This window comes from Erithacus rubecula (assembly GCF_903797595.1).
Source record: "Erithacus rubecula genome assembly, chromosome: 25".
NCBI classification, from domain to species: domain Eukaryota; kingdom Metazoa; phylum Chordata; class Aves; order Passeriformes; family Muscicapidae; genus Erithacus; species Erithacus rubecula.
The window spans coordinates 3,934,343-3,958,641 of NC_136677.1; the positions used below are offsets into that span (position 1 = coordinate 3,934,343).

The 24,299-nt window shown below is 54.1% G+C and overlaps 1 protein-coding gene across 3 annotated transcripts in view; it reads left to right on the forward strand.

Moving 5' to 3' along the window:
- IGSF9B (immunoglobulin superfamily member 9B) overlaps positions 1-23,259 on the forward strand; it is a 46,084-nt gene extending 22,825 nt beyond the window's left edge. For 2 of the 3 annotated variants that reach the window (XM_079326566.1, XM_079326567.1), the window contains exons 14-21: positions 548-723; positions 1,282-1,508; positions 2,313-2,397; positions 3,739-3,900; positions 4,614-4,659; positions 5,967-7,598; positions 15,713-15,834; positions 16,234-23,259. In XM_079326566.1, coding sequence (XP_079182692.1) covers positions 548-723; positions 1,282-1,508; positions 2,313-2,397; positions 3,739-3,900; positions 4,614-4,659; positions 5,967-7,598; positions 15,713-15,834; positions 16,234-16,457 — 2,674 coding nt within the window. In that variant the 3' untranslated portion in view covers positions 16,458-23,259. Of the gene's footprint in view, positions 1-547; positions 724-1,281; positions 1,509-2,312; positions 2,398-3,738; positions 3,901-4,613; positions 4,660-5,966; positions 7,599-9,082; positions 9,129-15,712; positions 15,835-16,233 lie in introns of all 3 variants that reach the window. The other variant, XR_013776822.1, reaches the window with a different exon arrangement.
- Positions 23,260-24,299: the final 1,040 nt, after the last annotated feature.

Genomic DNA, 24,299 nt, shown 5'->3' on the forward strand with positions numbered 1-24,299 from the left:
CCAGTGCCTCTGCTGCTCTGCCAAACCCTGAGTGATGCCCCAGGCTGTGCTGGCAGCCCCCGACTTGTGCAAATGTGGCAGAGATGGGGATTTAGTTAAATGTCTCTCGTGGGATGACATGTACAGGGCTACAGCTGAGGGAGAACTTGGCTCTGGCTCAGGAGATGTTGAGGTAAAAATGGGAACAGGGCCTGTCTCCTGCGTCAGCCGTTCCCTTTGCAGCTCTCACCAAAATGCTCCAGCTCCCACTTTTGCCCATGGGAATCTGGTGGAGATCACGTCAGCAGCACTGCTGTTATCCCTGTCCCAGCTCAGGGCAGAGGGGAGAGCTGGTGGCAGTGCCCCTGAGAGCTGCTGGGACACGAGGGGAGGTGTCCTGTGCCAGCTGGTGGGGGGCAAGGGGCTGCCCCACGTCCATCCACATCACTGCTGTCAAACCAAACCATCGCTCGGAAAAGCTCCATTTTTGCATTAGAAGTTAATGCTGCCTCTTTGTCCTCCCTGTCAAAGACAACTTCCCTAAGGATGCTCCCTTTTCTCTTGGCAGGATGAAGAGAGCCCAGTTTGGACCCCATGACTGGCTGTCTCTCCCTGTGCCAGCTGGTTCCAGTTGGCTACTGGTGGATACTCTGGAACCAGAGACTGCTTATCAGTTCAGTGTCTTGGCTCAAAACAAGCTGGGCACCAGCTCCTTCAGTGAGGTGGTCACTGTGAACACTCTAGGTAGGTCCTCCTTGGGAACAAGGGGAGGGCTGAGGAGGGATCTGGACTGTGGAGAGAAGGGGCCCTTTGCCTTGCTGGGGATGGAGATGCAATCCAAAATAGTTTCCACCAATGTAGGAGATAGTTTGTGAAGGGTCCTGGATGAAGCTTGCAGGCTTTGCTGGATGTATTAGGCTGTGGAAGGCTCTTCTGAGAGACAGCATGGGAGAGCTGTACTGTACCAGTCACCTTTCAGATCTTCCTTAAGTTCAGCTGGGATCAGGAGGTATTAATAGGGCACGAGATCATTTGTTACAGCTCAGAGCCTTTGGGCTCTCAGGTGGAGGTGGGAGGAAGCAGGAAGTCCTGGAGTCATGGCCTCATTAGTCCAGTACCTTTTGAAAATCCACTTTTCTATTTCTGTGATAAGACACCAGACTCCCAAGACGTGCCCTAAACTCGTGGAATGTGGAAACAGCCACAGCAGTCCTGCTGCTGCTGGGGACACGTGTGGAAGAGCATCTCCTGTGCTTTTGCCCCATCTCAGAGGTGTCCCTCTCCCTTCTGCTCTGTCCCCAGCATTCCCTGTAACAACTCCAGAGCCTCTGGTGTTGGTTACCCCACCGAGGTGCCTAACAGCCAACCGGACACAGCAAGGCGTCCTCCTGTCGTGGCTCCCTCCCGCCAACCACAGCTTCCCCATCGACCGCTACATCATGGAATTCCGCGTGGCAGAGAAGTGGGAGATCCTGGACGATGGCATCCCAGGCTCTGAGAGCGAGTTCTTTGCCAAGGACTTGTCCCAGGTGAGCAGGGGCTGCCCTCACTCAATGATCTTTTCCAGCCTTCACAGTTTTGTTGTAATATTACACCGTTCTCTGCAGCTCCAGGGAAGTTTTGGAGAGGCTCGATCGCTGTGCTTGATGATCAAGGAGCTGGAGATAGCACATTTTAATAATTTTAGTTAATGGTGTTAAGTAATCATAATATACATATAAATTATAAATAGTGTCTTACTCTTCAATTACTCTTAGCCAGCATTTGACAAAGTTGTTATAAGCTACTTTTGTAGGAGCACAGCTTGAGAAAATGACTGAAACTTCATGTTTTGATGAAGTCACTCTGATATTCTTCAATGAACAAAGCCTGGGAGAAAAGGATGTATTGTTGAGGTTGGAATGTAGGATTTATGGATCACAAGGACATTTTACAGAAACTAGAAGCTAAAGAGACTAACAAAGTCTCAGTACACATTAAAAAGTCCCTACAGGAGGAAAAAGATACTAAAAATATGCACTAATTAGCATAAGAAGCGAGAAATCAATAACCAATAGAGGATAGAATGCTAATTAATGAAAGAGAATTGTGTAATTTAGAACCAATGAGCAATAATTTTGGTCTCATGAAAATGTAGAAATAGATGAAGAAGTTTTGTGTCTGTGTCTGGGTGGAGGCCAGAATTTTACTGACCACACCCCTCCGGGCAAGGATAAAAGCCTGAGTTGCTAACATTAAAAAGGTGTGGTGTTAGGGGGGGTTTATTTATCCTGGGGATGTTGGAGGGTCTGGTAAGACGAGGCTGGAGGCTGATGGTGTGTTTGGTGTTCCAGGACACCTGGTACGAGTTCCGTGTGCTGGCGGTCATGCAGGATCTCATCAGCGAACCCAGTAACGTCGCTGGCGTGTCCAGCACAGGTGAGGAGGGCTGGCTCCTCTTCTCCCCTCGCCTTTGGGGCTGTGAGCTGGGCTGAGGGCGTGTAGGGCTGCCGTGGGTGTGCTGAACATGGCTCTGACCCCGATGGGAGCAGGCGAGGACAGATCCCCGGAGCAGGGCAGAGCCCAGCACGCCCCGGCTCTGCAGCGAGCCCGGGGAACAAAGCTCCGAGTGGGAATGAAAGATGGAGAGAGGGAAACGCAGCACTGCAGTGCAGAGTCCACAGGGAAAAGAGATGTGCCAGCAGGAGACTGCAGCGTGCTGCAGCTGGAGCTGTTCCCTGCTCATGCAGCTGGGAGATGAATGCTTTGGAGCAGAGGGGCTCCGGAGGAGGCTGGGATGGCTCTGGGCAGGGCGAGGGCAGCAGGGAGGGATGGGGATGCGGCGAGCCCGGGGTTTCTGGCTCCTGTGGAATAGTGGCTCGGCTGTGCTGCGATGCTGCAGTCTCTCTCTGCCCCCAAGTGGTGCCAGCGTGGTGCAGAGAGCTCGCTGCAGCCTCCCTGCTGCTGCAGCCTCCCTGCTGCTGCAGCCTCCCTGCTCCTGCAGCCTCTCTGCTGCTGCAGCCTCCCTGCAGCCTCCCTGCTGCTGCAGCCTCCCTGCTGCTGCAGCCTCCCTGCTCGCTGCCCTTGCTCCTCACTCCCAGCTTTTCTGATGGGGTTTGGCAGCTGCCTGGCCCCAGGCAGATGCTCTGCCAGGCTCAAAGGCCTGGCTCCGTGGGGGAATGTGCTGATCCTGGATATGGCACACAGCAGAGCACTGAGGTGTGCAGGGTGCCCATCTGCACATGCCCACAGCTGAGGTCTGCTGGGGCTTAGCAAAGGGATGTCATAAGGGTTTGGAGTCCAGTTTTCATTGGAACACTGAAATGAAGCAACAAGAGGTTGAAATACCTTGTGCTGCAGCAGGTTATTCAGGAAGTGATGCAGGTTTGCTGCAGTTGTGTGTGTTTAGATATAAATATGCATTTGTTTTGTGTGGAGGATTCTTTCCTGGGTGTCTACCAGCTGACACAGAAAGGTTTATCAGGTTGCTTTGGGCAATCTGGTCTAGTTTAAGATGTCCTTGTTTATTGCAGGGGAGTTGGACTAGATGACCTTAAACAGCCTTTTCCAGCCCAAACTATCTTATGATTCTGTGATCTGGTGTGAGATCACCAAATCCCTTGGCCCTGAAGCAGCGCTGGCTGCTCTCCCCGGGTGGGCTGGCTCGGAAGCAGGGTCTTCACAGACATCATAATTCCTGGAGACTATCCCTGCCTGCACACCGTGGCAGCTCCCTGGGGAGGGCAGCAGGTGTAACACTGACTTGTGCTTTTCCCCCAGACGTTTTCCCTCAGCCTGACCTGACGGACGAGGGCCTAGCCCGCCCGGTGCTGGCTGGCATCGTTGCCACCATCTGCTTTTTGGCTGCTGCCATCCTCTTCAGCACACTCGCCGCCTGCTTCGTCAACAAGCAACGCAAACGCAAGCTCAAGCGCAAGAAAGGTGAGTCCATTCCCCGTGTGCTTCCTCCCTCTTTCCTGTCTCCTCCTCGTTTCTCCCTCCTGCTTGTGGTGTGGTCGTAACCTTCTTCCCTGTCTGTCTCTTCTTCGTCCGTGCGCGTCCTCAGGTGAAGCCCTGACTTCCTCCCTCGGCTGAGCCTGAAAGCGGGAGAGGCAGGGTGGGTGAAGAGGCGCCAGAGAAACAAACTAGCCTGGGAATTCCGAGGGAGCTCTCCCACGTGGTGATCACTGCTAGAGCCGGGGGTTTAGGGCTGGGCTGTCCCCTGGGATGCAGATGTGGGGCACCGCTCACCTCCTCTCAGTCCCCCCGGAGCTGAGCTCTCCAGCTGCTCCCAGCCCGGAGTGGGCAGTGCTGGGCTAGAGAAGACCCCAAAGGAGACCCTGCTGCTCTGCTTCCCGAAAGCTGGGACTGCAGCCTCCATGTGGGAGTGGCTGGTAGGGAAAAGGGCGGCTGGGGAGCTGGAGAGGGCAGGGGAGCGGCTCCGTCTCCTCCAGCCTGCGGGGCTGCGGCAGCAGGACGGGCAGGACCCTGTGACGGGAGCTGTTTGTTGTCAGCAACCATTAAAGCACTGGAGCAATGAAACCTTGGCCTCTTGTTGAGTGTCTTTTGTTGTCTTGATGTTGAGTCTGTCTTGTCTCTGTTGTGTTGCGCCTCCTCAGCGTTCTCTCTTCTTTCCCCTTTTTATTCTCTTCCAGACCCTCCTCTCTCGATAACCCACTGCAGGAAGAGTTTGGAGTCCCCGTAAGTATCTGTCTTAGCTGCAGCACCAGGCTGTGGGGTCTTCAAGGTGCCTCCCTCCTACAGTCATTGCAAAGCTCAAATGGAAATACCTCATCCTTATTTGGTTGCTCCTGATGTGTTGTTTTTGGGTGTTCCCTGAACTTTTGGGAACAAAGCAGTTCACAAGAGACAAATGGGCTTTGGAGCAGAAAGCAGCAGGAACAAATGCAGCAAAATGAGCAAAGAGATGACCCCGGTGGATCTGGGAACATTTTCCAAAGCTGGATTGACTGATGGAACTCAATTCCACATCAGTTGGAAGGGGCTCCTTAGGACAAGGACTAGCCTGCTGCATATGGAGTCCTTCCTGCCAGCTCGGTGCCATTTTTGAGTCATACTCTGTTGGCTCTTTTTTTCCTGGGAAATTCATCTTTTCTCCTGAAGAGTGCCCTTCTGAAGCCTGTTCCCGAAGGTGGTGGATTGATCGTGGTGCTGCAGAAGCCAGAGCTCCTTGCAGAGCCCATCAAAAGCATGTGTAGCTGTAAATCAGCAGGAGCATCTTCCCAGTGGGAGTGCAAGAGTCTGGGATGTGGACACCTCATTCTTTGGCTCCTGGACTGTTGCAAAATGTCCTGGTGCTGGTGGATCTGAATCTTGTTTTCAGTTCATTCACTGCGCTGAAATAACCAGCACTGGTGGATCTGCTGTCTTTTACCTCTCAATCCTTTTTGTCTAAGGCTTTCTGGATAGGGATGAGGGAACTACCCTGGTGCTCTCTGCCTTTTGAGGTGTTCAGCCTAAAGTCTGAGTGTTGAGCATCGGAGAATGAGTTGGTGTGAAATGATCTGTTAGCATCTCCAAGTGAGATGCTGAGTTCTGTGAGAGGGAACATTTGCTTGATGTCCCTCTTCTCAGGGCCTTTCCTGGGCAATGATAGCTCAGGTGGACATAAGAAACCTCAGAAGGAGTTGGAAACCAGCTCTGGATGTGTCTTTTTTTCACTGTGGGGTTGTGGAGCTTGTTACAAGGTATTGGTGGAGCTTGTTGCGAGGTGTTGGGGTGTTGGTGGAGCTTATTGCAAGGTGTTGGTATGAACTTTTTGCCCCAAGTGTTCAGAGCTGCCCTCCCAAGGAGCAGGGATGTTGTGCACCGCTGCTGGCGAGACTCTGCCATCCTGGTTAGCCCCTGCCAATTTCTCCCAGAGGTTCCTCTTCTGAGAGCTGGTAGCACTTTGTTTTCCAGATCCAGAATTGTTCTTCTGGGCGAGAAGGCCTCCTTTCCACTCCGGGTGACCGTCCCCTCTCTCGGTTTTTCTCCCCTTGGTCCAGGTTGTCTTCCGGCAAGGTGAGTCCCGAGAGCATCCGCACGCTCCGTCCCCCCTCGGAGTCCTCTGACGACCAGGGCCCGCAGGCCAAGCGGATGCTGAGCCCCACCAAGGAGAAGGAGCTCTCCCTTTACAAGAAGACCAAACGAGCCATCAGCAGCAAGAAGTACAGCGTCTCCAAGGCGGAGGCCGAAGCCGAGGCCACCACTCCCATCGAGCTCATCAGCCGCGGGCCGGACGGCCGCTTCGTCATGGACCCGGCCGAGATGGAGCCCTCCCTGAAGACACGGCGCATCGAGGGCTTCCCCTTCGTGGAGGAGACGGACATGTACCCCGAGTTCAGGCAGTCGGACGAGGAGAACGACGACCCCGTCGTCCCCGCCTCCGTGACCGCCCTGAAAGCCCAGCTCACCCCTCTGTCCTCCAGCCAGGAGTCCTACCTTCAGCCACCAGCATACAGCCCCCGGTTCCACCGGGCGCTGGAGGGTGCCGGCAGCCTGCAGGCCACCGGCCAGGCTCGCCCACCAGCCCCCCGGGCTTTCCACCACCAGTTCTACGGTTACCTCAGCAGCAGCAGCCCCGGGGAGGTGGACCCACCGCCCTTCTACATGCCAGAAGTCAGCCCGTTGAGCTCGGTCATGTCCTCCCCGCCGCTGCCCCCCGAGGGGCCCTTCGGACACCCCACCATCCCCGAGGAGAACGGGGAGAACGCCTCCAACAGCACGCTGCCCCTGGCCCAGACCCCCACGGGGGGCCGGTCCCCCGAGCCCTGGGGCAGGGCCGAGTTCCCCTTCGGCAGCCTGGAGCTGGCCCCTGCGCCGTTCCCCCACCAGCTCCAGCCCTGCGAGGCGGCCGAGGGCTCTCAGCCCACGGGCTGCCTTCCTCGGGGGCCGCCCCCCTCCTCCCTCCAGGTGGTCCCTGCATCCTACTCGGGCATCCTGCCCCTGGAGGCACCAAAGAGCTGGACCGGCAAGTCACCGGGCAGGGGTCAATCTTCCGTGCCCGCTACCACCAAGTGGCAGGACAAACCTATGCAACCCATGGGATGTCAAGGGCAGCTAAGACATACCAGCCAAGGTATGGGCATACCCGTGTTGCCTTACCACGATCCGTCCGAGCCCGTCGGCCCCAGCGGCACAAGCACATTCAGCCTGGACACCAGGTGGTACGAGCCCCAACCCCGACCTCGGCCCAGCCCTCGGCAGGTCAGGAGGGCTGAGCCCAGTTTACATCAGGTGGTGCTACAACCTTCGAGGCTTTCTCCTCTGACCCAAAGTCCCCTGAGCTCCCGCAACAGCTCTCCGGAGCTGACCGCCCGCGCCCGGCCCCGCCCGGGGCTCATCCAGCAGGCGGAGGTGTCGGAGATCACGCTGCAGCCGCCCGCGGCCGTCAGCTTCTCCCGCAAATCCACGCCGTCCTCCACGGGATCTCCGGCGCCCAGCAGCCGCGGGGACAGCCCCAGCTTCCGACCGACCACCGCCTTCACCCCCGTGGGCACCGGCTTCTCCAACTCCCAAGGCTCCTCCCTGCCCGTGGACACCATGGATGTTTTCGGAGACATCCCTTCTCCAAGGAGGGCTGGCGAGGAGATTCTCCAACCGGAGCCGACATCCACCACCACAGTAGCCGCCACAGGGTAAGTGCGTGAGCCCCGTGGTGACCCCCCCCACCCCCTTCCTGCCTTCCCCTACCTGCCTTACCCACTCCCTCTGACTCCCTCCCTGCCATCACCATCCCAACTGGTAGGGTCTCTCTGGGCACGCTGCAGCATCCCTTTTGGAGACGGCGTCCCGCGGGCTTTGCTAGGCAGAGGCTGGTGCCGCGGGCACGGGTTGCATGGCCACCGCCCGAGAGCGCTGGGTTTTAGGCAGGCGACCTTCCCGCTCCCTTGGGAATCTGGGAGCGCCGTGACTCGGGATACGGGCCATCTACCAGGTGTGCAAAGACCTGGCTCGCTTAGGTAAGTGTCCTGGTGTCACTGGAGGTTGTTTCCTCTTCTAGCTGCTGGCTCTTGGCTTTCTTCGAACGTTAGGGCCGCCGCCGCCGCGCCTCTGTCTTCCTCCTCTTCCTTCCCGCGGAGTCTAGAGAGCTTTAATGCATGACAGAAACAGCTATCACGGTCACCGCCCCACCTGCAAAAGGGATGCTGCAGCCCCAGGACGCGGGCAGGGAGAGATCAAGGACTTAGCCACACCAGCAGCATGTCAGGAGAGGAGGAAAAATAAAAATAAACTAAGCCCAGCGGAGATCGGGAGGCTGCCGGCACGCTCAGATCCTGCCCTAAAGAGGGATGTGGCTGCACTAGACAGTAGCGGCTGGTTTTCCAGGTACCAGGGTTGCTCCAGGCAAAAGCGTCTCTCTCTCTCTCTCTTTCTCTCTATTTCTCCTCTTTCCTTCCGTCTTTCACAGCACCTTAGACCCCGTAGCCGTGCTTTCGTCCCATCCTTTCGTCTCGCTTCATTCTGGCTTCTTGTCTGGCGGGGTCGAGCCGCCTCCTCCGGCTCGTGGCGGAGAGGATCGGGGCCGGGGCTCGCAGCCCCGCGGAGCCGGCGCGGTCGGAGGCGTTCGGAGGAGAGGCTGTGTTCCGGGGAGGGGGGAGGCAGCGTTCCACCCCGCAGTGCCCTCCGCATTTCACCCCCGCCCTCTGGTACCTGGAAGCGCTATGGCCTTAGCAGATCCCTCCGGCACTGAACGGAAGGAAGGAGGGCTCAGGGGAGAGAGGATGGGGAGGGAGAGCAGCTGGACGAGCCTGAAATGACTTCTGTGTGCCTCTGGAAAACCCAGCTACGGAGCCATGCAGTCAGGGATGCAGTCACAGGCCCACGTCTCTAGCAGGGCGTGCCAAGGAGAGCCAGCTCCAGGACAGAGCCGTGTTAGAGCAAGCACTGTTGTCCGTGCTTTTATGCAGTGTATCCATTCGCTTTGTTGATTATCGTTTTTGTTTCTTCTTTTCCTTTCTCTTCTGTTTCTTTCCCCCTTTCTTCTCCAGCCTTGTTTCGTTTGTGTTTCAGTTTGGTTTCTTTCCCTCCTTTTTCCTTTGGAGTTGTTGACGTGCTGATGTGTTGCGGAGCTCGGCTCCTTGCGGGTGTTGATAACTGCTTTGTTTTTGATTAATCTCAGCTATCTGGGCAGTGTTGTCGAGACAAGCTTCTCCTCAGCTCAATAGGTAAGGGTGATCCATGTCCGAAAGGATGGTGTGGGTGCTGTGGAGGGTGGCCGGGAGCGGGGCATGACAGGGGACACGGAAGGGGCTTTTCCAATACCATCTCTTCCTTTAAAGGGGAATAAGGAATGTGAAAACACTAGGAAACACCTCTGGACGCACAGTCTCTGTGGCTTTTGGGTTTCCCCTCCCAGCAGCACACGCTGCTCCCCTGCCTTCGGGGCTGGGGTTTGGGATGAGCCAAGCTGCCGTCCCCCTGGGCCACCCTTCCTTTCTTGGGGGATGGTGACACACCATGGTGGCACTTTTGGCCCTGGCAGTGGGCATGAGGGTCGTGTGGTGTTAGGGAGGTGTGTGTTGAGGTGGGGTTGTCCCAGATGATCCAAACCAGGAGGAGCCCACAGCCACCCCCTGAAGCCAGGAAAAACAGCCACCTCTGGAGCTGCCAGCTGCAGACAGCGTGCTCAGAGTGGGCTCCAAAAATCAGTCTCCAGCTGCAGTGCAGCACATGGAGAACTTTGTTTCCAGCAGTATCTGGATCTGTTTGCTTTTTCCCAAGTCTCCTCAATCACAGAAAAGTCCCAAGATGGATTGTATGCTTGGCAGCAGCAAACTATGCTCCCAGGCTGCCAAAAAGGTGTTTTTTTCCTTCCCATCACAAGTGTAGTCATGGGAAAATCCCTCCATCCCTGTAATTCTCCTTGGAGAAGTCTTGGACTTCTTCTGACCCAGCTGTAATTAAGCATACCTAAGCAGATCTTGAAAGACTCTTCCAAGAAAATTTTTCCTGGCCTGCCTTTGTGGGGCTGGTTTCCTAGATAGCCATGGGCATTTCTGGAACTGGGATGGAGTAAATTGGAGATAGTTTTCAGACCTTAGAAGCAAAAGAATATTATTAAAGCTGCCAAATCCAGATGGGATAATAGTAATTTATGACCCAGAGGATTGGCAACACTGACCTATTTGGCCATCAGCCAGGCTGGTTATGAAAGCAGACATGGGATTGTAGATGGGCCATTTTTATCTAGCCATTCCCAAACTTCCTTAGGACAGGTCTTACAAATGGTTAAGATTTGCTGCCTTGGTTGGGAAGCATCAAGGTGCTGGCTGGTTCTCTCCAACAGCCTGAGGAGCCTTGTTGGGCTGGGAAGGAGCCTCATGAGAGGGAGGTGGGATGCCTAGAGAAATCAGGGAGATGTTTCCAGGAGAGGGGAATTCCTCCATCTGGCCTGGAGGGTTGTCCTGAGGTGGGGAGAGCAGGATTGGTGAGGAGGGAGTGTTGGATGTGTGTGGTCCATGGAGGGGCCATCCCCTTGGCGTGACAAAACCAATCCCATTTGAGCCTCCAACTCTCTTGAGCACTTGGCTTCCTTCTCCTTCTGCTTTTCCTTGCTGATTCCAGAGGAGGGCATCCTGTAAGGAGCAAAGCTGGCACCAAGCCTTGGTGAGACCTGGGCTGTGCCAGGCTTTTTTGGGAAATGGGGAAGCCCTCAGAGAGGATGTGGCTGTTTGTTTTTGCTCTGTGGCACTTCCCTACTTGGGCAGCATTAGGGACACTGAGAGCAGCTTTAGGACAGCAGAGGGGAGTCCAGGCTTGAATCTCCTGGACCCTTCCTTTATATGGAGGCTTATGTCTGAGTTTGGAGTGGCCCAGATCCTGCCTGGCTCCAGTGCTGGCTGCCATGGGCTGATGGATTTTGAGGAGCAGGGTCACACTGCCCAGCAGAATGGGAACAGCCATGTGTCCTACTCCAGGATGCTGCTGGGAGCTGCAGTCACAGGAGCAACTCCAGAGTCATTATCCCCAAAAAGGAGAAACCAGAAGAATAAATCTCACTTCAATAAGCAAGGAATCCCATAGAGAGCCCAGCCAAGTAATTTCTTGATGATTTGGGGTCATAAAATTGTCAGTGCATGCGGAGCACAGGAGTTTTATACCAGACCAGTCAGAATTCTCTTTTGCAGCATTAAAAGCTGAGAGGAGAAGGAGAGGCAGCATGTGAGCTCTGTGCTGCAGTATGGTGGCTTTTGCTAGGTGGAGCTCAGGTAGTTTTTATGGATGAGCAGGGATAAATGATGCCATTCTGAGGCAGCACGAGGAGTTTTCCCATCTCCTTCTCTCAGGATGCAGCACGCATCTTGGAACAGGGAAGAGGGGGCTGTCGTCTCCCTGCAGAGGGAAACCCAAAAACCACAGACAAGGCACCAAGCTCCCCTGCCCCTGGGCATGGCAGCCTGCCCTGTTTGGCCTCCCCAGGCCCCCCTTGCCAGGGCAGCATGCAGTGCTGGGAGCTGGGGGGCTTGGCCGTGGCGTAGCGTTGAGTGACGAAGGGGCGTCGGCGCCAGGCGTGCGGGAGGAGCAGCAGCCCTCGCTCCCCACTTGAAAGAAACAGGTTCCCCTTTAAAGACTGTCCATGTGCTGATCCTCTGCATGTGTTCCATGCCTCCTTCCGCTTGGAGAAGTTGTGAGTCCGCTTGTCTGAGTGCGTTTTTTCTTTCCTTTCTTAATTATTATTATTATTACTATTATTTTGTTTTTCTTTTCAGTCTCTTTAATTTCCTTATATATTTTCTCACTCCTGTTTTTCATTTATCTTCCTCTCTCCCCTGCCCTTCCCCGTGACTGTATCCCCCTCTTCCTGTCCAGCCCAGCCCCGTTTCCCTCGCCTTCTCTCCTCTCCGTCAGCATGGTGGTGAAGTCCGTTGTGTAGATGAGTTGTGGTGTCTGCAGACCTGTAGAAGGGCACTCCTTCTCTGGTGTGCTCCCTGCTGTGACCAGCCCCTTGCTCCCTCCCTGCTGGCAGTGCCTTGGCAGCAGCAGCAGCCCTGGCCTGGGGCTGTCACCGCCGTGTTTCCTGGCACCTCTTGTGCTGAAGGATCCCAAGCGTTCCGGGATGGAGGCAGCAGCCGGCGCTGCCTGGGAGCAGAGTGGGAGTTCTGACTTGCAGGAGCCTCGTGTAGGAGAATTGAGCTCTTCATGTGAGGAGGATGAAGGGTTGAAGGACACAGTGGGCTCCTTTCAAGTGGATACTCTACTTTTTCCAAGTGGATGCTCTAACATGCCCATACTATTCCTGGATGTCAATGACTTGGCTCAAGGAGAGGAGACAGGGAGGGTGTGTTGAGACCTCCATGAGGTTAAATATGTATAAATATGCATATAGTATCCTTGAATCTCCTGGACCCTTCCTTTATATGGGTTCCCCTTCTGAGAGGAAGGAGGTCAGTGATGATTTCAGGGATCTTCTCCCTTATATCTTTGCTTTGGACACAGAAGGACATTTGAAGAAGAGCATCTCAGATATGTGTTGGGCTGGATACATCTTTTCCTGTCCTGCAACTCTTGAAGGTCCTTCGGTACCTTTGTGGCCTCTCCAGTACCTCCCAGTTCATGAAGTCCAGACACTTGCTCATGCAGAAGGGTTTTCCTTTGAAGACTGAGGAAAACTGCTGCTCCAGATGTTGGTGGTGCCTCGCAGAAGGTTGGTGCCAGGAGTTCATGTGGGCTTCTCAAAGCTTCTTTGCTTGGCTCTCCACTGAAGTTCCCAAAAGAAGTTCATTCACCTCCCTGAACATCTCGTCTCTTGGTATTCAAGATCTCCCTCGTACGTGGGCAGCTGCCCAAAATCTGAACTCTGGGGGCAGGAAGAGGCTTTTGGCTGAGCTTAAAATGAAAATTAATTTGGAAGAATTGGTGCCCTTTGTAGAGATAAAGGGTGGGTAGAGCAGATAAAATTTGGCTGCTGAGTAGCATTGTTCTGTCCTCTGTATCTCTTCCTTGCCAGAGGTCAGACAGTATTTATGGTGACACATGGGTTCAGTGCACTCACTGTTTATGTTTGTGTATATAAATACGAGTTCAATTATGGAGAACTAGTGGAAATGAGCTTCAGGCAATTTCCTCATAATCCCTCATGTAAATCTGTTTAATTTTGTCAGCATGCCACAGCAGCTTCTTAGAAAGAAAAAAGAGTGGAAAGAGCAAGAGACTTTTACACTATAATAATAGTGGCAAAGCTGTCTGGGTGGTGGGAAGAGGTTGTGGAAGGCAGTGCTGGTGGGCAGGCTGGTGGCAGGATCACTGAGCTCAGTGGTGTCCAGGGCTTGGCACACGTGAGCTCTGTGGGCAATGGAGCTGGAGCAGCTGAAGTCGCCAATAGCCAAGAACCTGCAGGAATGGAACTCGTGCACCCCACAGAATGGTGGCTGTAAGTGGGAAAAGTCTGTCCTTGGCCATTCAAGCAGGAATTGCTGCAGGGAATGCCATGCTGTGACCTGTGGGTCACTGCCTTCAGCCAGCCTGTGCATGACTGGCTGTGTTGGTTCAGCTCAGAGGGTAGAGCTGCTGCTGGCAGCATCTCCCACAAGAGGCTGTTTGCACTTGGGAAGGTGTTTGAGCTCTGCAAATGTAAACATCTTCTTCCTGATGAGGAAAAGCTTGGATCCAGCCAGCAGGACTCCCAGCATGTCTGACAAGCTGCTCCATCTTGGGCTGATGTGCTGCTCTGCTGGGAGCTGGAACAGAGGCTCTCCAGGAGCTCTCAGCACCTTGACGTCTCTGTTGCGTTGGAAAATGTGAAAAGGAGCTTTTCTGTGCCCAGTGTTTGGGTTTCTGTTGCGTCTGCTGTGCCTCAGCTGCTTCTTCACCTCATGCTGCACTTCCCTGGGTGCTCTCCAGTGCTGCCAGCAGAACTGAGAAGCAATCACACTCATCTTCAAAAGAAAACCCAAAAGCCCTTCTGCTCCCCAAGGGGAAAAGTCTCCTGGGAGTTACTTGCCTGCGTGCTCCAGCTGAAATTTCGACGCTCTGGAGACGCCTGGGATGTTGGATGGGAAGTGCTGCTGTTGCACTGTGCTCTGCAGTGCTGGCACACGTGGGGGAAAGCCTGCAGGGTGTCTTCAGTGCCAGCCAGGCTCTGTCTGGACCCCAGGGGAGATGAGCAGCTCCAAACTCTCTGTGGATGGGTGTACTCTGGTACCACAGCCCAGGAGTGTGGGGTCTGTGCTCCAGCCCATGTCCTCAGCCCTTCCCTGCTGCTCCCACCAGCAGCCACGATGTTTTTGCAATGCTGGATGGGGCACACCTTGCTGACAGACAGGGACATCATCCTCAGTGGTTCTGTGCTTAAGCAAGTGTCTGAAAACACTGATGTTGCCTCTTGTAGCCAGCTGAGGTGGTTCCTCCTGCCCTCCTGCTGCCTGTGGCTTGTGGGGTTTGCTCGTCCCTGCCCCAGTCACAGATGGATGCAGGAGCTGCCATCAGCACTGTCCTCTGTGTGGCTGCTGTGACAAGGGTTGGCTGCTGACCTCTGGTGACCACATTGTGAGAGCAGAAGAATCTCCTCCTCTCAAGGGTGACAGCAGGCTGGTTTAAATCTCCTTTCCTCATTGGAGCCTGGCTTAAAGTGTTGACTTTATCACAGTGAAAGGTGCTTTTGGAAGCTTCCCATCTTCTCTGGATATCTTGTCTGCAAGAGGCTTGGGTTTATCCCAGATAAACTTCTAACTTCTTCTGTGGCATTAGCAGTTGGTGACTCTTGGAGGGTCGTGGAAGGAAAGTGGAGAGGGGGAAGGAGACAAGAAAGCAGCAAGAAGGGGGGATGCTGTGATGTGTTATAGGTAAGAGCTGGACTGACTGCTCTCCTAAGGAAAAGGTTTTCCTCTAATGCTCTGCTCTCTACAGCAGTCGTGCTCTCCAGGCCTTGGATGGGAAAACAGGTACAGTGAAGAAAATAAAACAAAAAACCTCTTTGCAAAGGGGAGGATACTGCACCTTGAGCTGGTTCCTGTAGAAGAGTTCCTCGGGGGGTACAGCTGATAAATTATCCCTTGCACCTGCTGGTTCTCCTGCAGGAAACACCCCTTTGCAAATGCCCTCCTTGTCCTCACAGTAAAACCTTGTCAGTGTTTCCATTTCCAGCTGCCAGCCTCTCACTGTTCCAGGAGCAGATGCTCCTGCGGTGTCGCGTTGCTGTTGTCGCTTCTCACAGGGACCTGGGAACGAGGTAGCTCTCCCAGCTCTGTTGGTGTGTGCCCTTGGTGTCCCTGTCTGTCGTGTGGCCCCTGGTTTTCCTGGCTGTGGGAGCAGGGCCAGCAGGATCCTGCCTCCCTGCTGTTTGTGGCGCCGGTGTTGTCCGCCCTGGGTGGCTCGTGGTGCCCGTCTCGATGCTGCCGTGCCGCTTCTGCCTATCTCTTTCTCTTCTCTCTTCATCCCAAGGGGTTTCCTACCACTTCCCAGAAATGCCTTATCGGACATAGGATCTGCCCCGTCCTGTTTTGTTTAGCAGTGTTGGCATGGCAGGCAGGTGAGCTGGGGGTGCCCGTGCTGGACGTGGCCGGTGGCACCGGCCGGCTCGCGGTGCCGCTAGAAAACCTGGAGGAGACAGGGGGACAGCGGGGACGCCTCACTTCCTCCATCCCGCGCTCTGGCACGCCTGGCTGGCCCTGCTCCCTCAGCCCTGGGTTTCTCACCTCTTCCTTTTCCACGGCAGAGCTGGCTGGGATCGGCCGATCCCCCTCCGGGGACGCCCAGGGGCCCGAGCGTGGCCGGGAGCCGCTGATGGCGCGTGTCTGCTTTTCCTTCCTAGAAAACGTCCATCTCCGCCCGGGGACGCTGCTGCACCTGAGAGGCTCGAAGCTCTGAAATACCAGCGGATAAAGAAGCCCAAAAAGTCATCCAAGGGCTCCTCGAAATCCAGAAAACAACTCAGTGAGTGCGAGGACCCCACGGTGCCCAACAGCATTCCCTGTGTCCTGCTGTGAGCAGAGCTTGGGCAGATCCCTGCCAATCTCTTGGGGGTCTCCAAGCCCATTCCTGGATGCTACCCTTGTTCCCTGACTCCCAAAGGGATGCTTCTCCCAGCTGCTTGCCTGCAGGTTGACCCTCCTTTGCTCCTCCAAACCGAATCCTTTCCATGCATCTCCCATATTTAGTAATTTGGATTTTGAATGTTAATTTCATTTTCCCTGATGCCCAGCGTTCTCCCTTCTTGCCACGCTGCGGGTTCAGGGCCAGGCTTGCTGTCACCTCCCATTTTCAGCAAGCAAAGCGCTCTGCTCTGCCTGCTGCTGGCTCCGGTCCCATCTGCCTTCTCTCCCCCCTTCCCAGACGGCTCTGCCTCCCAGGTTCAGCACCCTCCCAGCTCTCAGGTACTGTCACCTGACGAAGCTGTCTGCCTCCGCAAGAAGAAGAGACACCCTCGTCAGGACCCCTTCGCCCGGCTCTCAGCGCTGAAGGACGACCTCTGCCACCGGCAGCTCCCTGAAGACCAGACAGCCATTCTCAACAGCGTCGACCACGATGACACCAGCGGACACGCCACCCTGCTCTAGCCTGGCGCCCGTCCCAGGAGGCTGAACAGGAGCGGTGGAGGGAGCTGGTGTCACACCACGGGGGGATGGAGGTGATGGGGAACAGGGGGGGACACCCCTACGCTGTCACCTCTCTGAGGGGTTCAGTGGGGATGAGCTGGGGAGAGCTGAGGGGTGCTTTGGGGAGGATGCTTTGGGCTGGGTGTTCCTCAAATCCACTTCTCCCTCACCCCAAACAGTTTGGGTGGGATGGGAAGGGGGGTGTTGCACCTTGGCTTTGGAAAAGATTTCTAGGCTTCAAAGGCATGGATGGAGCTTTTGACATCTGCGTCCGCAGCGCGCGCTTAGGGGGGAAGTGTGGGATTGAGCAGCTGGCCCTCAATCGCCGGAAGAAATTGAATGACACAGGGTGTAATTAAGTGACATGAACCTAACAACCCAGGCGGGAACTGGTAATCCCATGAATCTGATTAGGAGAAAAACACAACCAAATAATCCCAGGGAAGCCGTAATTGTGAAATCTCCCTGCCTCCCCCTTCCCAGCCTCCTTTGACGTGAGGTAACAGCAGCAAAACCATGTGTGACATCTTTCCTTACCTATCTCTGTGAAAGGGAAAAGCCAGAAAGACCCCGAGCCTTCGAATCAATGTGAGAAATCACCATTTGTCTGTGTGCAAACACACTCGAGCCTCGGTGCCGTGCGAGCGCGCGGGTGCGGGGCTGATGCCATCTGGGGGCGTTTTCCCCTCCAGCTGCGGCCTGTGCCAACTTTGATGGGGGTGGGTTTGATTAATTCTGCCCGACGCTCCGTGTATCTCAGGCAAATGCTCTCCAGTGCTGCGTGGCGATGTGATTTCTGACTCTGTGATGTTGAATCCCTCCCGATACCCGCGGGCGTGCGAGCGAGCGGGGTTTGGCTGCGTGCTCCCCAAAGCCTCCTTCGGCAGGTGCTGAGCCCCAGGAGAGCATCTGGAAGTGCCCAGCTCTGTGGATGGACGTGGATGGCTCCGTGCAAAGCTAAGCCCAGCGTTTCGCGCCAGCTGAAAATGTGTTGCTGCTGGTTTCACCGTTTCTCCCTTTTTTCCTCCTGCTCCAGCCGGGATGTGTCGGCTGTGACACACGCTGGGGTTGTTTCCCTCCCTTTGTCCCTGTTTCCCTCAGTAATGCTGTTCTAACTCTTCACCAGAATGTATTTCCTCTTCAGAATAGGGTAGGTTTGGTGGCTGGTGGTTTTCTGGATTGCATAGGCCTTTTTTTTTTGTTTGTTTTTAGCAGGCAAGGTGTAACCCAAGAACAGCTGGGCTCACTTTCCTGTTCTGCCTCCACTCTCTGACTGCGTGGCCTTGGGCAAGTCACTTGACCTCTCTGTGCCTCAGTTCTCCCATCTGTAAAATGGGGATAAGTCATATTTGAGCACTTTGTACAAGCACTTGGTGGCCTACAGACTGCAAGTGCTATGTAAATGCTTAGTGCTAATATCAAGCAATCCCTACCTTTAAAATATTTAGAGTTGGTTCTTTTTTTTCTTTGTTTGAAGTGGTAAAATCAACCACTGCATCCAGGTTTGCACAGTTCTTCCTCTGCGGTAAAGTGCTAAACCCTCCAGCCTGCCTGGGAATAAAACACCAAGTGTTTCATGTAGATATTCTTGCTTTGAGTGAATTCAGGCTGTAGAAAAAGTGTCAGGAGAGCTGGAGAGCCTGTAGGCATGTTTTTAGCCCCAGGCTCTCTATTTGCATATGAAACTTTTGTTTATTCCCAGGTAGAATTGCCAAGAGATTCTCTGCAATCTCGCCTTTAATTCTGCTTTGCCTTGGTTTTTGCTCTTGCTGCTGGTTGAACCTCCAAGGGCTGAGATGTTTGGAGAAAGACGTGAGATCTCAGTTGTGATCTGGTTCTCTGACCATGCCACGCTTTCAGGTCAGAGCCTGTCCATTGCTCTGCCTGTTTTAGAGGTTGTGCTTCCTCTCCCAGCAGAATGCTCGGGAACCTGTGACCATCAAAAGCAGAGCACCGTGTCTTTTCCAATCTCCAGGCCCTAAGTAAGGTTTGAACCACTGGACAATGAATCCTCTAAATCGATAACCAGATATTTCTGAGCTTTAACAACTTTGTGTAGGTGGTCTCAAGCCATCAGCAGGTTTGTCTCAGGAAGGAGGGAGGGTCTGGCAGAAATACCCCTCTCTTTCCAGCCTGCACCAGGGCTCTTTATTGACATGACGAGTGACCTGATGTAAGAACCTCAACTCTCAGAGTGAGAACTCAACCTTGCTAACAGTATGACTGCGAATTTCTTTTCTCTGGGTGTGTTTTTAGGGTTTTTTCCCTAGAACCTGCTCGAATCTGAATTGATTTAATGCCATTCTCCCGCTCTGCAGCGGGGAAAAGTCTGCCTGGCTTGGCCAACTCCAGCTCGCCAGTCACTCCAGCTGGGCTGCTCCTGACAGACAGGTGACCCTCGGGGCCGGGGGAGGCGTGGAGGCTCTGTGCTGCCTGTGCCATGGCCAACTTGCTCTTCCTTTTGCTCTCATTGCCTCAGCCTCTCAAACAGAGGGTTTCTTTTCCATTTGAGTGCTTTCCAAACGATTTACGACATCCGTTCGGATGGGCCAGGCGCTGTCTTCAGGCTCTTGAGGTTGCTACCTCAGGACTCTGCCCCATCCCATCTTAAGGAGCTCTAGAGGACTTGGAGTGCTGGGCAGGTTGACAGAACATGCTGGCTTGCTGGGTCAGTCTTTTGAGAGTTGTTTTCCTTTTGCAGGTGTTTTGAGCCACTGGGCTTTTCATGGTCTTCGACCTTTAGAGGCTGGAGCTGCAGCCCTCTCTCTTTCAGCCATGTACCTGCCACGCTGCTGGAGTGGGAAATCCCGCCCGGGCGCCTCGTGGAAGCAGCTCCTCCCTAAAACCATCCTTAACTCCTTTCCCTGCTAGACCGAGTCACCTTCCCATCGACTCGGGCCGTGCTTTGGCTGACTGGCTCACCTCTTGCTTTGGCAACCTCCTCGCTTCTCCCAGCCCTCTGGTTTCCCTGCCCTTCAGGGTTGCTCCTCTCTCCTTCTGCGGACCTGGAAACATCGAAGCCGTGTCAGACGATGCCAAACACTTCCCCCATTTCACCCCCGTTTGAACTCCGTGTCGCTTTGGTGGTTTGCAAACACAGCTGCTGCTGCTGCTGCTGCTTCTTCATTTTCTTTTAATTTTTTTTTCTCCTTTTCATGCTGCAAAATATATCTGGATTTTTATCTTCCTGGGCCAAACTCTGTTATTTTCTAAGCTGGTCTGAGGTAGACGGCTCTTTCTGTATCAGTGACCATACAATTCCTCCTTGCACCTTGCAAATTCAATGTTCCATTAGGTCCCTTGGCAAATCCTGGCCTTCGGTGAAAAAATGCCTCTGAATCATAAGGATATTTGTCCCTGGGCTCTGCTGAGGTCTCAATGCAAGGGTGCTAGCCCAGTTTTAGGGGGTCCTTGCTGGTGCACCTCCCTTTGAGGTGGCCATGGTGGAGATGCTCCAGTGCTGGTTTCATGCTGCCGTGGGGATTGCAGGATTGGGGCACCCTGAGCTGGGGGGGGTGACATGGAGAGGTGGGTACAGGGGAAAAGGGGCCGTCCCTTGCTGTCTTAACGAGTCCTGGAGCAGGCAAGGAGAAAGTGCTTTGCCTGCTATTGCAGCAGGACTTGCTGAGCTCTCATCCACGTGTTTCTAAGGTGACTTTGCCATGCAGCTCCAGCGGCGTTCTGGTTCCGCGGTGTTGATGTGAAGGAAAATGCAAGTTAGTGTAACTGGGGGGAGAGGGAGCGTTCAGGGCTCTTTGTGGCTGTTTCTGTGCCTGTCACTAACAGCACCCACGGGCACAGGGAGTGATAGGTTTGTGGGATGGGGGAGCTGGAAGGTCCCAGGGTCTCTTCCCAATCTGAACCTTGGCATGGTTTGCACTCTGTGAGCCCCCAGGGATGTGTGAGCAGGGGATGCTTTTCCTGGGAGGATTCTCATTTCTGCTGCCCTGTGCCAGTCACCTGTGGCTGCTTTGGGGCACTGGTGGACTCCAGGCTGTCCATCTGGTGTTTGTCACCTTGTCAGCTGGCCCAGTGCCACCCAGTGGAAAGCTGGAGGTGATGCTGTTTGGATATATAAAAGTAAAGGGAATATAAAGGCAATAACAACTTGCTGTACCTGTCTCTGGGAGTGTTGAGGACACTGGATTTGGTCTCAGCAGCCCAGGCACGGTCCTGGCAGGGCTTAGTCATGTCTGGTGGCATCCAGACATGACACATTCCAGACCCATTGCTGCTCCCACCTTGCTGTCTGTATTAGGACAAAATCTGCCTGGCATTTTGGTTTCTCTTCTTGCTTCAGGCAGTGACGTAGACTGGGGAGTTCTCAGAGTTTTGGGTTGGTTTCAGCTGTAGCTCTTGTCTGGAGGTAATTTTCCATGAGGCTGGACCTTCAGGGATTTCCACACGTCCCACATGGGCTCGCTGCAGCCCCAGACTGAAGTCAGGGCTCTTTTGGAAGGAAATCTTCTCAAGGAACCGGAGTAAAACCCACTGTACATATGAGATATAAATAGATAGAGAAGCGTAGGACAAAGGTAGATAGGTTTGCAGAATTCAGTAGATTTGCATGTCGGGGTATGTGTGTCTCTAGGGGAGAGTTTAGAGCCGTGCTGGAGCGGGGGATGAGGATGGGCAAAGCAGAGAAGGGGCTGGGAGCAGCTGCAGCCTGAGGGGAATTTGGGGATGGAGAGGCACCGGCGTGACCTGCGCCCTGCTGCACACAACAGATCGCTCTGTTTCATTATTTCACCCCCAGTTTTTAGCTTTGTTCATTGTCTGTGACTCACCCCTGGGCCGTGGCATGGAGGAGCAGGAGGGGCAGGTCCTGTGCTCGGTGTGTCTGAGGCACATGGGGTGTGACAGGGACATGACACGCCAGGGGGATGTCACATTGCCTCATCCCTGGTGCCAGCGCTTAAAGAAAAAGCTGCACCACGAAAAACCCTTCCCTCTAGTCCCTCTAGATGCTGCTCTCTGGTTACTCATGTGAAAGCATTTTGCTTTTCATCTGTTCTTCCCAGAAAAGCTTGAGTCAGAAGGGATGACAGAGGGATACAGCTAAATTTGTCCCCTGAGCTGAGGAATGCAGCACCGGCTGTGCCAGCCGGCCCCAGCAGCGCCTCCTGGGAGGGACAAGATGTTCTTGACAGTGTCTTTTTATTTTAAACCTCATTAGCAGCACTTTGAGGATCTGAGGCAGAGAGGGGATTTGGTCACCAGTGATGCTGGTATTGACCCAAGCATGAGAACATCTGGATCCAGGCTGGATTCCCAGTGCTCTCCTAGAGCCATCCCTGTGCTGTCTGGCAGCCCTTACAGAAAGCAGAATCTTTACTCCCATTTCCTCCCTTCAGCTTAATTTTATTGGTTTTTTTTTAAATCTATTTCTGAGTATCTTGACTCCTCTCTGCCCCTGTTTGTGGGAAGAAGAGGTGGGAAGTGCAGTTGTTCCTATTAGGGGTCTGTCAGGGAATGCTTGAACTGAGGGCTGGGAAGCAGCAACAAGATTTGGCAACACTGGTGCCAGCAAAAGAAGAAAACTTAACATTGCACTTAATTCCCATCAGCTGGCACATCCCCAAGCAGGAGGACCAGTATGGTTGTGGGAAGGGTCTGGAGATGGGAGCCTGTTGCCCTGCCTGGGTACTGGCATGAGAGGGAGCCGTGTTTGCCCATTTTCCCCATTTTTAGGTGTTTTGCCACAGCTGGCTGAGCTCTTTTCCTCAGCATTGTGGCAGCAGGATGAGCATCCCCAGTCCTGGGGCTCTGGCTGACTTTTGATACGTGCATGGATGGAGGAAGGACCTGGGGAGGGGGTGGGCAGAGAAAGGGGGGGCAGAAGGGCTGGTCCAGGCTTGGGGGTGCTGGATGAGGCAAGCATGCACTGTAGAGGTAGCTAAAGATTTTTAAACTGGTTGCAGTGGGGTGGGAAATGCAGGATGGAGGGGCTGGCATCCCCCATGGAGGACAGTTTGCCCAGATTTTGGATTTACTATCAAAATGACACTTTCTCTCCCAGGAGGGCTTTAATTCTTGTTCTCCTGAGGTTTTGTAGGGCTGCAAAAGAGGGTGCCCATCTTCCCGGGTCTGAAAGCTCCTCAGATTTCCACCCACTCCCCCCCCAGCACTTAGATTAAAATAAAACACACACACAAAAAAAAAAAAAGACTTGAGAAATGAGCCCCAGTATCTCTTAACTAAAGAAACGATATTGGTGTATCAAAACCGCATTGTATATAAAATTAAACAAATATATATTTACTCTCTATTTTAGAAGGGGGGGGAGAATAAATATTTAAAATAATTCGTTAGTAATAGGTGTCAGAAACTTCTGTGCAGCATGAGAGAAGCTGTCAGAGGTGGGGAGAGTCTCAACAGCGGGAGCAGAGCGAGTATTTTCACATTATATTGCGCTTCAGCTTCTCTGCTTCTCCATCCACCTATAAATAGACAAAAATATATATACAAATATATATATATATATATAAAATTATATATATCTAAGTCACATAGCTGTTTTATTTTTGTATCCATGCCTAGTGCTGTTTGAGCAATAGGGTGGCGAGGGAGAGGAGGGCTGGGCCAGGCTGGGGGGCTTGCAGTGCTCCAGGGGCTCTGCCCATTTTGGGCCCAGCATCACCACTGTTGCTGTTTCAATAGGGAAAAACACTAAAAAAGGGAAAAAATCCCGGGATGGGGAAGCCTGGGCTTGCTGCCAGCTTGCCCAGGTCTGTGGTGAGGTGGTGTTTCTGCTGAGGGCTGTCTTGGGATTTTTTTTTTTCGCAGAGAAAAGAAAGACAAATCTCAGCTCTGAGGTGCTTGGGAAGGATTAGGGAGCTGCAGCTGGGGGGTGGCACAGGATGGGGACAGGGTCCCCACACTGCTGCCCCCCTGGATGCTGTTGGTCATCTCTCCTCGCTGCCCTCATCAATCTGGAGGGTTTTTGAAACCCTCCTGCAGCTGGTGGAGCCCCTCAGAGCCACCCAGGTGGCCACAGGGGGATTCTCCAGGTCCCTGGAGCAGGGAACCTTCTCTGTAGGGAATGTCAGCACCTCTCCAGGAGTGTCCCTGGCCTGCAGGGCTTCCTGGTGCCATGGGGGCTGCTGGTGCCCACTGGGGCAGGATCTGGGGCTCTCCCTGCCTGCATGGGTGGGATTTGAAGCTCTCCCTGTCTGGATGGGATCTGGGGCTCTCTCTGTCTGGATGGATGGGATGTGAGGCATTCCCTGTCCTATGGATGGGATGTGAGGCATTCCCTGTCCTATGGATGGGATGTGAGGCTCCCCCTGTCTATGGATGGGATTTGAAGCTTTCCCTCTCCCTGTGGATGGGATTTGAAGTTCTCTCTGTCCCCATGGATGGGATGTGAGGCTCTCCCTGTCTCTATGGATGGGATTTGAAGCTCTCTCTGTCCCCATGGATGGGATGTGAGGCTCTCCCTGTCCCCGTGGATAGGATGTGTGGCTCCCCCTGTCCCTGTGAGTGAGGTGGCATCAAGCCCTGGTGCAGGGGAGAATGTGCTGGGGATATTTGGGGTTTTTCCTGTAGGGCACTACACACCCACCAGATCCCTGCCCCCTTCCCTGTGGGCTGTGGAGGGACAATGAGCCACTTTGGGACTGAGCAATGCCACCTCCAGCTGCAATCCACCCCTCTGCCTTTGCTGGGGCACGATTTGGGGATTGTCTTTGTGCAGTGGTGACCAGGGCTTTGCTCTCCTCAGTCTGTGTCCCACAGTCCTGGCTCTGGGGGATCCAGGTGCTGCTGTTTGGGCTCAGATGTCCCCGAGGGGATGGTGGCACA